A 15,464-nucleotide genomic window follows, 5' to 3' on the forward strand; every position below is an offset into this window, starting at 1 on the left:
TATCATGCATCTGAAAGCAGCAGTCTGGCTCAGGTTGGCGGAACCCAACAGTCCTTTCGGGTCACTAGTAGGACTGTTTGGGAGTCACGTGCAACCACACTGCCTGCCTGCTTGAGAGGGAAGGTAGCAGGCAGGTGAACGATACGAAGCGTAAGCCCGCTCACGGACGTAAACAGTCACAGGCAAGCCTGATCGACAGTTTGCCTGTCTCTGGTAAAAAGCACGATGCTGGTTGTATGTTTCAGCAGCCACATTCCAAAGATGGGGTGTATTCAATATGTAATGGAGAGAATTGTCCAAGGTTACAGGGATTGCAGATTTTAGATTAGCTCTATGGATGTTTGTGACAGGACAGTTTAAGAGGATATGTTCCAAATCTTCATTATTGTTGCACCAGCAACAACTACTAGAGTCAACAAGATTAAAGCGGTGAAGATACTTCTGAGTGATAATATGGCCTGTCCTGGCTCTTGCTAAGAAAGTTTGTATGTGCCTGGGAATGTTGCTGAACATTTGTAAATCGTTAGGTTTCTTTTGAATGTTTTGAAGTACTTGGCCTTTATCAGAAGAAAGCCATAATTCGACCCATAAATTTGTTAAATGAGAATTAACTGCAGAATATGCGCTGGTTAAAGAAGTTATTTGCATAGGTTTGGGCCCCAAAGATTTTGCCTGTTCAGCAATATTATCTACAATCTCATTTCCAGTAATGCCACAATGACTAGGTATCCATTGGAATACTGTTTATTTTTGAAGATTTACTTTAAGGTTCACTCAGCCTTCTATAAAATTGAGTACCGGGTCTTTTCCGGGGGTAAAAGGCGGTCAGAGCGTGGTGCCGACTACACCACCTCATTCTAGTGCCGAGGTCATGGAAAGCATGGGGCTCTACCTCCATGCCCCCCAAGTGCCTTCATGGCATGTTACGGGGATACCTTTACCTTTTACTTTATTTAATATTTTTTGTACAGAGATTGTAATTTGTGCGTAGGAAGTGGGAGTATATTTCATGATATTTAGAATAGCTCCCACCGAGTCACTGAAAATGCATACAAGTATATCAGATAATGTTGTTGTTGTTTTCTAATGCTAGGCATTTGACAATAAAGTCATTTGACCTCTTGCACTCCAATATTTTTCAAAGATATTATCATGACCAGCCACTGAAGCACAGATGTATATGGGGGACTATTTTACCTCCGGATAATTTTACCTTAATGGTACTCATTTCATATTGGAGTTAAATGGCAAGTTGTAGCCGATTTAAGTGAACACCATATTTTAACGTTTTGGTGGCTACTTCATTCACACACAACCCCCAGAATGTCTGGAGGACCACACCTGCTGTTGGTCGACGGGTCCATTGGACCTAGTTGGGAGATCTTGTTGATCACCAGCTTTCCCTCCTTAAGCCACTGGAGGATGATTTTAGTGCCATAGCAGGTCAGCACTAGGAACAGAAAAGTAGAAAGAGGAGGAAGGAAAGGGAAATGAACCCCTAGGCCTCAAATGCTCTAATGCCGTCGGGGTCGAAGAAAGTAAGAGTTCAGTCAGAGGACTGGATAGGAAAGGGTAAAGAGGGAATTAGGTATTGGATAGAGGAAAATTATACCAAATTCAGTCATTAACTCATCAAGCTGACCAGTGCTAATTGATGAGTAGCCCCTTTCTTTAGTTCAGTTTGTAAAATTATGCTTACTAACAGCTGCACCACGGGAAGGTAGGGATGGGACATTGGGTATTTGTCCAGGTTGGTTCCTTAAAGCCTTCAATGGGAAGGATTAATGGCTCTCCCCCCCTGTATCCAACAGATACCCTTTTGCAGCCATATCAGATAATGTAGAGACATGTAAAAGAGCTGCCTCTATGGCCAGTAGTTCTGTTTCGAGACTAGAGGGAGATGAACTTGATATATAATATTTCTCGTTATATTTTGGAATATAATTATGACATTGTGTATTATTTTATTTGCAGGAAGTGACTCGAACTGATTCTCATCAACTGAAATTGGCAAGACTGGAGTGGGAACTGGAACAACGTAAGCAGTTGGCAGTCATGTGTCAGAAATTGCAAGCAGCAAAAGAAACTGTTGCCAAAGAGATACAGAGTAAAAGAGAAAGATTAGACAACTTAACACCACGTCTAAAAAATATACTTGAGGTGTAAAACTTCTTTCTTTGCTTACACTATATTGTTTAAGACATTTTATATATTTTTTTAAATATTAAAATTATATTTATGAGCTTTAAGATCAGTTACAGATTTTTTTAACTTTGCCGAATTATGAATACCGTAAACTCTAATACTGTACATAAATAGTTCTGTACATTACATATATGGTGATATTTAATATATAATCTTGTAGTAAAATACTTTAGCCTGTTTTTCTTAGACTTTGATCCCTCGCAGATTACTAAATAAGCTTACGATTCCCCCACAGACCACCTACCAAAACGATTTTTTTTCTTTTTTCAATCACATATGTAGGGCTACTTGGGAGGACGTAAAATAAAAAAAAATAACAATAGAATTATAGAAAAAAACCATAGGCCTATGTGCACGAACAATTGAGGGGTTTGCCGGAAAAAGGGTGTATACATCGATATGGCGAATTGAGATACATGCAATCTAAGCTTTTAAAACACACTTGAATAAAATGTTATACACGCACGCAGCCCTGTCCTGCAGGTATGTACAGTACAATCAAAACAAAATTTCGCTACTATAATTATTCACTACATTTTAAACCGTTTTCCCGAAAAAGGGCGTATAGGTCTATCCGTCTTTCTTCCGGAAAAGCCCTCAATTATTTCTAAGATAACCTTACATTCATTTTATTCGTGATTAAAGATTCTTAACTATACCACAGTCTACTATATACAGTCGCGAAGCTCAATATGTAGTAAAAATGCAAACATGGATAGTTGCCCACCACTAGGATCGCTACTATCGCCTCATCATCGCAGATCTCTCTCCTAGCAGCCGACAAAATATGTTACACTTTCGTTGTGTTCTTTTGGAAAAATTAACACCTTCCTTCCATTATTGAAATATTAAATGCATACTTAAAGTTAATTTATTATTTTAATGAAGTATATTACATTCCACCATAAACTCGAAGATACCTGCAAGAAATAGGTTAATATTATTTTTGTTTGTGCAAAACGAACTGAAACTTACTATAATCGCTTCACTCATTCAAGATTATAGCGATAATTAACTATGAAACCAATAAATATCAATTTGCATTTCCCTTTACAACAATAATAATGGAAATATGAATTAATGGATTAACTTATGTACGTGTACCGGTACTTGTAGTGTAGGCTTATGTAGTTGAGGTTAAGCAATAATAATCACACCAGAATTGGAAATAAAACGTGATTAATAAATTTTATTGTAACAGACTTTTTCTACGTCTCTAATAAAGTAACAAATAAAAATAACAACAAAATTAACAGCTATAATTAAAAACATATCCTTTGAAAAAAAAAAGTAGGCCTAAGCAATAATAATCCCACCAGAATTGAAAATAAAACGTGATCAATACATTTCATTAAAACAAACTTAATTTTTCTACGTCTCTAGTAAAATATTATTATTCCAATTATTGTATTTTAGCCATTAACATTTTCATTACAACCAATAACGAACATTTCACAAGCATCAATGTGAAATACGCAACGAGTTAGCACTCGATGGAAATACTATTCAGTCCAAAGTCGACCGTGGACAGTCTATTGTTTCTAGTTGCTAACCGCTTGGAGCGCTTTATCACGAGATTTGCAAAAAATCACCTCAAGCTTCGCGACTGTATATAGTAGACTGTGACTATACTTTAGAATGAAAGGAAAGAGGCTGTTACTTGAACATTTCAATTCAATAATGAATTTGAGAACTATTGTACCGTACAATTTGTTTGAAAAGTTATAGTTTCGTAAATATCAATCAATCAGTCAATCAATCAATCTTCTTAATGTATCCAACTGTTTGCTGTCAACATAAAGTCCACTGTAGTCTATTCAGTGTTTGTTTTTCACGAGAAATGAAGGATATTTTGACCGATGTTCATTATAGATGCCTGTTGCTAGTAGCCAGAGTTGGGTATGTGTCAGTCCAATGCAGAAGCAAAATCCATTCTCTGTAATATAAAAAGTGAGGCTAAAAAGAATAAATTCCATGTGTCATTGGGTAGTACATTTAAAGACCGAGAATTAAAACGAAAAGGAAACATTAACAAAAAAGATATAGACACTCTAAAAATTTTACAATGGAATTCTAGGACTTTAAGAAACAAAATGGATTTACTTCGTAAATATATCCATTGTAAAATTATAATTAAATGTAATTGTATGTTGATAAGAAATAATTTCAAGTCAATTTAGGCATCGTTCATCGTGGGAGATAATCTGAGCTGGCTTTCTTGAGGAAGGAGACTATTGTCCCAGGGATTTTTTTGACTATCTTTCATCTTTAATTAATAGAGACGGTAAGATCAACATCACTACCGGTAGGTACTAATGAATCAAAGCACCAGTATCCTGAATTAGAAAGACCCAAAGTGGAAATGCGTTGTTGCAGGTATATTTCTGGTTAGGACATAATGACATTAAAGTTTATGGAGTGAGGGAGCATTTAATTTTTCTTTTTAATAATAATAATAATAATAATTTTATTTATTCCGGCTAAGTTGAGGCCATCAAACCTTCTCTTAATAGATCAATTTATCGCCACTTAATGTACAAACTACTTGACATATTATCAAGAACCACACTTTGAGAAACACTGCTGTGGACAACTGGAATGTGTTTATTTTTTTACACCTACCTATTCCTCCGTGCAGCTTAAAATGATCTCAGATTCAATAGCGAACTTGATTAATTTAATATATTACCACTTAGATATGTGTGAATGCTTTTATTATATGTATTTGATTTATTTTAAGGTCACAAAACCATTGCAAGATTATCTCGGGCTACCTTTGGACAAGATCCGTAGACAACATCAAGCTGCTTATCATCTACCAAAACCACTCTATGTTTTATATGTCCAAGCAGATGCATATAGAGAAGCGTGTGGTAAGAAACTTTTTTTTTAAATAGTTATGAGCATAAATCATTGTTGTAAGACAGTGGATGACTGGATTTTTGACACAAGAGATTACTGGTGGTGGTTCTATCCAACTTTGAAGGTAATGGTTTTTCTGGATTTTGAGGATGAAGATTAAAAGCTTTAATCAACTTCACGTGTTTTCTTTGATAGGTCAAATCTTACAGACAATATGAAAGAAACCGAATGGCTTAAAATGTACGAACACTTTCCAAGACATATTAAAGAATTTGTAACAAGAGACAGAGTAAGTCATATTTTCACACAGCTCTACCTCCATGCCCCCCAAGCTCTTTCATGACATTAATATATAGGGGATACCTATATCTACTATATCTATTCAGATTTCACCTTAGGCCTGATTCAGACAGGGATAGTTTACAGGAGTCAAGTGCTCGAGGCAAGTCGACTTTCCTTCAACTTTCCTTGTCTGACATGATCGAGACAGTCAAGTTGTGGCTTGGCTGTCAAGCAGAATTTGAGTTGCTGACTCGTCAACTTTTGTGTCCACTTTTCTGTCATGTGATCAACATGACTCCACTACTTTCCGCATCTGAATGCTAACTTGTAGCAACTTGCAAGCAGATATTGTGTATAGTGTGTGTATGGTTTATTTTTAGGCATCGAATTTGAGATTAATTTAACTTTAAAACCCCACATTTTTTAGATTAGGCCTACTTTATGGTCACTGGTTAGAAGCAAGTTGGAATATGCTACAATAATTTGGAATCCTTGTTGCAGAAACAACTTCATTCAATTAAATATATATACAGAATATACGTCGGCCGCGTTCTCGCCGTGGTCCGCACTAGTAACAGCCAATCGGCACACAGCTCCTTGGCTGACTCCTCCCTCTGGCACTATAAATTAAGGAGCTGGGTACCCCCAGATATCATTTAACCCTGAAGATGAGGAAGATGAACATCCTCGAAATGTCAGTGGATCACCAACTTATGACCTGGCTGGAAGCCCGAGAAAATTTCGAATTATCACGTCGCCAGGAAAGCTTCAGTAGTTACTTCAAATTCCTTAGTTTCCTATATTATAAGATATTCAAAATACCTTGCCCATTCCTGTTCTTGAGATGAACTTTTGGTTTGCATATGCCAAATGACAAAAGAATCATTTACTCGATATTTCTCAGGAAATTATGAACAAAAATGATATTGATTCCACTGAAATACTCAAACTAATTCCGTTTTATATCCCTTCAAATATATATAAAAGAAATCTACTATTTAATATCCCAAGATCGAGAAAATTATTTACTTCTCACAGAAGCCAGTGAAGCAGAAGAAAATAATTAATGTCATAGCACATTGTTTTTTATTTTTCCCTTGAATAAAACAACTTTTCCCTTGTTTTGTCCCTAGAGTTTATTATCGATTTATTAAATTTCTGATTTTTTGTTAATACTGATTCATTATAGGCTAAGTCTCTCTTATGCTTTCATTTCTTTTATTTCTATTGCTAATGAGTTGCATATTCCTATTTTATAACTGCTGCTCATGTGAATCATTATCAATAATTATAAGTTAAGTTGTTCATGTCTGTTTATGTGAAGAAGGTGCTATGATGGGCGTGTAGCCTGTGTACTTTTGTATAAGTCATAATAAATAAATAAATAAAGATAAATATATAGAGCCTATTGTAACACTAATATAGATAAATATATAGATCTTATTGTAACATTTTTAGAAGTGCATGAGAAGTACGAACTTGCATGGAATATACGGAACAAGAAATATTTCAATAAAAAAAAAAACAAGAGAGAATTATTTAAAACACTTGTTACGAAACTTAAAGAGCAAGATTTCCAAAATATTAACGTAGAAGTGGTTCGCAAAAAGATAAAAAAGAAACCTTAAACCATTGTACCTCCTAGCATACAACATGCAGCACACGTTTTTTATGTGTGGAACATGGTTTCAAGACTAGAGACTTCGTGTGATCACAATTATGGCATCAAGTATTTGACTCCTGTAAATTATCCCCATCTGAAACTGGCCTTACTGATAATCTCATTTGTTTATGGTATAATAATCACGAAGAAGATCTGGAACACATTCTTCTACACTGCACATCCATAAATCCTAAAAGAAACAAAATCATGAATACCAATCCCTGAAAATTACTTTAATTATTTTTCATTTGTATTTGCCTGTTATTATTCGGTTGAGAAGCTTTTATCATCCAGTCTGCTGTCAAAAAATCTGAAAGTTAGAATTTATAAAACAGTTATATTACCGATTGTTCTTTATGGTTGTGAAACTTGGACTCTCACTTTGAGAGAGGAACATAGGTTAAGGGTGTTTGAGAATAAGATGCTTAGGAAAATATTTGGGGCTAAGAGGGATGAAGTTACAGGAGAATGGAGAAAGTTACACAACACAGAACTGCACGCATTGTATTCTTCACCTGACATAATTAGGAACATTAAATCCAGACGTTTGAGATGGGCAAGGCATGTAGCACGTATGGGCGAATCCAGAAATGCATATAGAGTGTTAGTTGGGAGGCCGGAGGGAAAAAGACCTTTAGGGAGGTCGAGACGTAGATGGGAAGATAATATTAAAATGGATTTGAGGGAGGTGGGATATGATGATAGAGAATGGATTAATCTTGCTCAGGATAGGGACCAATGACGGGCTTATGTGAAGGCGGCAATAAACCTCCGGGTTCCTTAAAAGCCAGTAAGTAAATAAGTAAGTATTTGTTGTTCACTTTAACACTTATATGAATAGGCCTATATAAAACTTTGTTAAAATTAAATGTTAAAAGTGTTTTAAAAATGTTAAAAAAGGTAATATACCTTAATGACATACAGGCCTGTTTCAACACCAGTGTGGTGTCATCACAAGTGTCTTACTACTGCTGCTCCAGCTCGTCTTGATTTCCGGTGATTGCTGTCATTGGTGGTGGGGGGTGTGTTGCTCTTATGTTGGTGGGGGGTGTGTTGCTCTCGTGGTGGTGGGGGGTGTGTTGCTCTTATGGTGGTGGGGGATTATTTGTATGTCGTATATTATGAGATCAAATAGTGCATTGAATTGTAATTGTGTACTAAGTATATGTTGCGAGTATATTATTGTGTGCTTGTGTATTTTATTGTTCTAATATTTTAAATTTTGGAATTTTGGTGTGATGTGTAGTATTTCCACATCTATTACTGTGTTATTGTAGTTAGTAATATGTTCTGCGTAATTTGATGTGATGTATGGTTTAGTTATTGATTTTATGTGCTCATTGTGTCTTATTTGAAATGATCTTCCATCTGTCTTAGAAATCTGACAGCTATTGCATTTTCATTTGTAAACCCGCAGTTGAATTGTATTTATTTCTTTGTTTGATGTGGTTATTTAGATATTTCTGTATTGTATTATATTTGTTTTATATTATACGCTATTTTTTTCAATAAATATGTCATGAGAGATAACTAAATTATTTCTCCAGTGATCAGACAAAAGGGCTTATGTCATTACTTTTTGTGATATAAGATTTCCTTCATTAAACCCATTTTCTAAAAGAGATCCTAAAACCAGTGATGTCAACAATAAAAAAAATCATGAAATAGCCGAAACATATCACTTTTGGGATTTAAAGCAGTTGTTTAAATCTTTACAAATTTCTCCTGTAAATTTTGCATAGAGTGACTTAAGCCCTTTTGCCCGTTAACCAAAGATTTCTTCCCTTCCAAAACATGCTCATGAGGAAAAAATGCGGCCTGAATGCTTTTGTATCTTCTCAACTGGCAAATACAGTACTTCAGATTTAATTCATGATTGAAAGTGGAAGTGCGAACTATAGAGGCAAGGAAAATTGGCATTGACTGTGACAGTAAGTACCTGCGAAGTGAGAATTTTAGAACTTATTATGATATTATGCAGAATAGTAGAATGTAGTTTAAAATTAATTTAAATTTAATATAATTTTATACAGTTCACTCCTACACATTGATGTACAAATGCAGAATAATTTATGAAGTGACTGATTCATTACAATTTATTTCTCGAATACACTTCAGGACTTTGTGAAATCTTATGACAACAATATTGCAAAGAAAGTTTTTCGTATTTTATTACAAAAATAAATGAAATAGGAGATTTTTAAACCTTGTCCAGCTTGACAATTTCATGAAGGGGAGTGTCAACTTTAACAAATTAAACGTTGGACATCATAATAGAACTATCTGGTTGTAATTAGACACTTCAGGGTTAGCGTGGGAATGTTGCAATATTTCCTCCTGCTTTTGTAATTGACTTACTCAGATATTAATAAGGCAATCTTAATGTTCCAGTACCCGTGGACAGCTAACAAAATATAATCATTTGAAATTAACAGATCCATTGTTGACTGTGGCTGTGAGTGGTGATGAAGAAGAAGCTAGGTCGCTGAAACAATCCCTTGATGATCCTGCTGGTGCTGATGAATCTGATTCTGATCAAGAGGCAAGTTCAAACTGACTTAATCAAGCTGATGTATATACTTTTCGTTTCGTCATAGAGTTTTCATCATTGTCATTGTCGAAAATCACCTTTACTTCTATCACTTTCGTTTCTTTTTCGTTATTTATTTGGGGTAATAAATTCCGTCTTAAGGCTGGTCTATAATAAACCTGGAACAGAAACGAGAACTGAAAAATTGTTAAAATAAATATGCTTAAATGTGAACATTCACAATTAACAAGAAACTTGCTGGAGTCCAGGAACGGAAACGTGAGAATTGGCCAAGTTTTAACTTTGTCATTCTCGTTTCCGATCACAGCCTACTAGATTCATTCTTTGTCATTAAAAAGCTATTTGGTCGTCGTATTTTTTGTAGCAAGGAGGCAGTGACATAATTTCTTGCTTGTAACTAACCCAGAAATTCAGTAGACTCACTTTCCGTATATACTACGTGCATATGTGTTGAGACTACGACGTGAATTGAATTCTTAAGTATTTCGTGCCTTAAATTTCGAAGTTGATTAACTTGTTTTTATGTTGGCTGACTTGTACTCATGAGAGAATGTTTATTGTGGACCAGCCTTTAGAAATGCCTCTCTTCAGAAATTAAATTCTACATTTCTATATGGCATTCAAAATCTGTGCTTCATTGGCTGACCATGACAATATCTTTGAAAAATATTGGAGTGCAAGAGGTCAAACGACTTTATTGTCAAACGCCTGGCATTAGAAAACAACAACATTTCTATATGGCATAGTCTAGAAAAATCTTAGATGATCATATCTATACGCATTTTAATCCAGCCAGTCATGCAGGAAATCATATTTGTGTATGGCATAATTGTGCTGTACCTTATTTTGGTGCGAGATTGTGCGTATTTGCTTGTTTTCCGCACAGAACCAATACGCAGTAAGTGTGAAATACCACATTCAGTATTCCCAACGTAACCAACATAACAATTTCCCTCTTCTTACCACTTAAGCGCGACATTCATTTTACTGCTTTAGGCTTTTAACATATTATTTTTAGAGACTTTTAACATAGTAATAATTATAAATTGGAAACTTACCACTGTAATTTCACCTAAATTGCAATGTTAATTATTGTTTTTAAATATTTGCAAAAATTAAGTAAAGTCTACTACTCCACGAAACTTATTGCATTCCTGATACAAGTAACATTAAGGAAGCCGTGAAAAAATCAACAAGATTCCAGATGCCGATGTTATTACTGCAATATGTTATATAAATAATATTGTTAAAATATTAAAATGAAAAATAAATCGTTACATAACCTTACCGTTTGTTTTAAGTACGCATTTATAGACTGGGGGGAAAAAAAAGACAGACGTATATCACGGCCTGCTGGAGTATAGTAAACACAGAAAACATTTTATGGCAATAATGTTGAAGAAAGATATTTTGGTTTTCCGAAGTTGCCGTCATTAAACAGAAACCAACATGGAGATTTCATTGCAACTAATTAGAAATTCGTCTTTCAGGTATGTAATAAACGATCTTCACACAAAATAATGTACGATACACGAGCGTTATGTTTTTCATGTTCTCGGAAATTAAAAAAGCTCAACTACGTTTTGCTTTTTCAATCTTTTCCTCGAACGTGAAAACGTCAACATACCGCTCTTGTAACGTATATTACTATTATTATTAGCAAATATAATTTTTCCTCCAATATTTGATTTTAAAAATTGAAAGTTGCATTCTGTAGCCTTTCACTGTGGCGACCCAGGTTCGAACTCTGTCTGAATCAAGATGGAATTTGTGAAGGACAAAGCGGATGTTGAGTTTTTCTCGGTGTTCTCCTGTTACCTGTCATAATTATCATCGTAATTTCAGCAATACTTCATAATAATTCTTCACTATGCGAGGTTCCAAGCCAAGGCTCCAAAACAAGTTGTATGCATTGTGTTTAATAAAGATGTAAAGTAAATCCATGGTGCTATAGCCCTGAAGGGCCAAGTCCGACCAGCCGGCTGCTGGTTTCACATTCACATACTGAAGCAGAGGTGGATGATCTTCCAACCAGAATGGAGGTATCGTGTGGTTAGCACGATGATCCCCCAGCCGTTATAGCTGTTTTGCTGAACCGGATTTTCGCGACCTATCGTAGCTCCCCAAGTGCATCACGATGCTGGGTGGACACCGGTCCCATACACTGGCCGAAATTTCATGAGAAAATTTCTTCCCCCATGAGGACTCGAACCAGCACGCATTCCGTAACGCGAGTCCTAGGCGGGATGCCTTAGACCACGATGCCACAGTGCGGGACTTAATAAAGATGATTATTTAATAATCCTTTCTGTGAAGATAATTTTTGGTACAAATGTTGTTATTGTTGTTCAAATGCCTAGACCTTTGACAACTGCCATTAGTCCTCTTCCACTCTAGTATTTTTGGGTATAGAATCTTCTTTTTTGTAGGGTTCTACATCTTCCTGAATGTTCTAAGTTCATGGTTCATTTGAATTGCATAACACAAAAAGGAGAGTTAAGTATTCTTCTGTAGATGTTCTGTCAGACAGTTGATGCACATTCAAAACTGCAAAAACAATGTTGAAGGTAAGAAGTGGCAAATTCTTACATTTAATCCAGGAATTGTTCGTCAATTACCACGAAAGTCTACAATTGCAATGTACTGATTCAAATGTATGTACACTTCAAAGTTCATACCACTTAAATATGTGTAACAAAACATTTCCAAATTCTTGCAAACATTTTTCACCCTAATTAGAGATTATTTCTCCTATACTTAGGATTGTGGAGACCGGCAGAAGAGGCATCATCGTAAGCTCTCACGTTCTGATCGTCTTGAAGAACGCAAGAAGAGACTTCTTTTACGTCATCCTCTTACTGTAGATATTACCATCAAGTTGCAAGGTTTGTAAATGATGAAATTTCTTTAATATGTTGCAAGAATTACTTAAGATCGGAGGCAGTTATGAAATAAATCGTCTGTAAGTATGTATTATAGTCATCATCATCAATTTTGTCACACCTCTAACTCTAATCTGAACAAATTTAGTAACCCAAAATGAACTACATTCTTAAATTTACAGTTAGGTGAGAAGATTATTTTAATATTACTCTTCAATCTACGTGAACAGAGGTTAAGGGTGTTCGAGAATAAGGTGCTTGGGAAAATATTTGAGGCTAAGAGTGATGAAGTTACAGGCAAATGGAGAAAGTTACACAAAGCAGAACTGCATGCATTGTATTCTTCACCTGACATAATTAGGAATATTAAGTCCAGATATTTGAGATGGGCAGGGCATGTAGCACGTATGGACGAATCCAGAAATGCATACAGAGTGTTAGTTGGGAGACCGGAGGGAAAAAAAATCTTTGGGGAGACTGAGACGTAGAAGGGAGAATAATATTAAAATGGATTTGAGGGAGGTGGGATATGATGATAGAGACTGGATTAATCTTGCTCAGGATAGGGACTGATGGTGGGCTTATGTGAGGGAGCAACGAACCTCTGGGTTCCTTAAAAGCCATTTGTAAGTAAGTAAGTAAGTAATTGTCTTAGGTAAGGTTATTAATATTATTAATTTGTTTCAGATGGCAATAGCATGTTACTCAGTTTCCATTACCTTGTCCATCTCCATGTTGTAACAGTGAAAACTCGGGTTACATTGGTACAAGCTGTTCATGGAACTTCAGCTGGGTAAGTTCATCAGTAGACTGTAGTGATAATGATATCTATGTAGTTAATAAAGATATATCCTAAATTCATCATCATCAACAACATTCCGTCCACACCTGTGGAGTAATGGTTAGCGCGTCTGGCTGCAAAACCAGGTGTCCCGGATTCGATTTCCGGTTGGGGCAAGTTACCTGGTTGAGGTTTTTTCCAGGGTTTTCCCTCAATCCAATATGAGCAAATGCTGGGTAACTTTTGGTGTTGGACCCCAGACTCATTTCACCGACATTATCATCTTCATCTCATTAAGACGCTAAATAACCTGAGATGTTGATACATCGTCGTAAAATAACCTATTAAAAAAAAAAACAAAAACAACATTCCACATATTAGACCTAGTGGTCTCTTATGATCTCTAGCCATTGTTTTGTAGGTCTTTCTAAGTTTCTGCGACCTTTTGGAATGTAGGATAAGTTTATTGTAAATTAAAAAAATTAATATCAATTTCAATATTTTAACTGGTGGATAGGGACACCTCCACTACTACCCTGTTACTTTTTTTCCTGTCTCTCGTCATCCTTTCTTTGAAGATACTTTTCTACTTTCTCTGCTTTGTGCATTACCATGAGTAAAATCAAAAGAAACGAAGTTATTATTGAATTACGTTGCTGTGCATTTAATAATATCAATAGTTTAATTTGTTAAATCTTTTAAATCTTTAAAGTTTAAGTTCAAGTGGTTTAATTTTGTTTTGTGTATGATACTATGGAAATATAAGCTGAATCATATATCTTTCAGCGTTGATATTTAATATTAGAGACATTTGTCTTGACCAATAATAAACTGATAGTTGTCCATCTTAAATTCTGTCCACCAAAATGTTCCCCCACCTGCACTTTAAAAATAGTGACATTACCACTACTGTAATTGCTTCTGATATTTGTGTCTCAGATAATTTATTATAATGCCAAAATTATGTGATACTAAATTCTTATGCCTTTGTGTTTCAGGGATTTAATTGCTCCACACAACATACTGACGGCATTATTTCCTCATGACCTGGGTTTGGATAGTCCCAATGTTGCAAATCATTACCAGCTTCAGTCTGTCGGTTTAGAAGATTTTGCAAGTTATATTCCAGAATTGGGAATACCATTCATTTGGGCCCAGCGTGTTGCTGGGCTTGACTTCATGGGTGCCAGAGCAACTGAAATAATGGGAAGAGCAGAAGAAAGTAACAAGGTATGTTGTTATGATTTTTTACTTATCAGTGAGATCATTTATCGATGTGGGTTTTCATTTCCTATAATTATTGAAGTGAGATGAAAATAAATTTAGTTCTTTGCATCTGGGTCCACACATTCCTAGTTTGGACTCAGTCAAGAAAAATAAAGCACATGGCTACAGTACATTAATTTTATGGTATATAAAAGTACCGTAAATATCCAGAATAGGTATTTTTAAAAGAGGAAATTAAATCCAACAGCTAGGAACTAAAGTGCCTAATACATTAGTAAAACATAAGATAAATTTACAGTTAAAATTTAACGCAAGTTTAGGAAATGACAAATGGAATATTCATTCTTGATTACACACTTGTAATGCTTGTGTATCACTAATGATATTGTTAAAATTGTTAAATTACGTAACAACTTTTATAATTTCACTTGTTAAATAATGAAACTACTATGTTACATTATGATGGAGTCTAGTTTTGGTGAGGCTTTATGCCATTATCAAACTTATACTGTGTGTTCACTTCAAAGTGTTGTGGCTCGCTGTATGTCGTCATGTGGCTAGCCGATGAGCCTAGAGAATTCTATCTTCCTACACTTCCGCAGAGGCATGTTACCTATGTGCCCGAGAAGTTGCCTGGCAAGTACGGCGTTCATTCTGAAGAGTACTTACCAATATGTACGGTAATGCCGGTAGTGGCAGGAATGTGAATTGTTTGGAAACACGTACTGAGATGAGTTTTTTTCTTACTGTCAGGATATGGGGAGAGGGTTAAGACGATTACTTACGTACAGTATTTGTTGACATTAACTTGGATGGTCAACATGGACATGGAGCATTTGATTTGTGTTGTGGAATGTTGCCGTACGCAACCGATGATAACAAATGCCCTGCATATGACTTGCCCGCGCAAAACACAGTTCGAAAGAGGTTATGGTAGCATACAGACCGCCATCTGTTGCTACGATATTCAAGTTATACCGTACACGTTCTGAAGTTCAGATTGAACGCCTT

At 35.6% G+C, this 15,464-nt stretch overlaps 1 protein-coding gene across 2 annotated transcripts in view; it reads left to right on the top strand.

The window, feature by feature from the left end:
* Positions 1-15,464, top strand: part of thoc5 (THO complex 5) — a 29,061-nt gene that overhangs the window by 7,326 nt on the left and 6,271 nt on the right. For both annotated transcript variants that reach the window (XM_069832889.1, XM_069832888.1), the window contains exons 4-9: positions 1,975-2,160; positions 4,946-5,078; positions 9,448-9,554; positions 12,325-12,448; positions 13,133-13,238; positions 14,225-14,456. In XM_069832889.1, the coding sequence (XP_069688990.1) occupies positions 1,975-2,160; positions 4,946-5,078; positions 9,448-9,554; positions 12,325-12,448; positions 13,133-13,238; positions 14,225-14,456 (888 nt within the window). The remainder of the gene's footprint in view (positions 1-1,974; positions 2,161-4,945; positions 5,079-9,447; positions 9,555-12,324; positions 12,449-13,132; positions 13,239-14,224; positions 14,457-15,464) is intronic.

This window comes from Periplaneta americana, chromosome 8 (assembly GCF_040183065.1).
Source record: "Periplaneta americana isolate PAMFEO1 chromosome 8, P.americana_PAMFEO1_priV1, whole genome shotgun sequence".
Lineage (NCBI taxonomy): Eukaryota > Metazoa > Arthropoda > Insecta > Blattodea > Blattidae > Periplaneta > Periplaneta americana.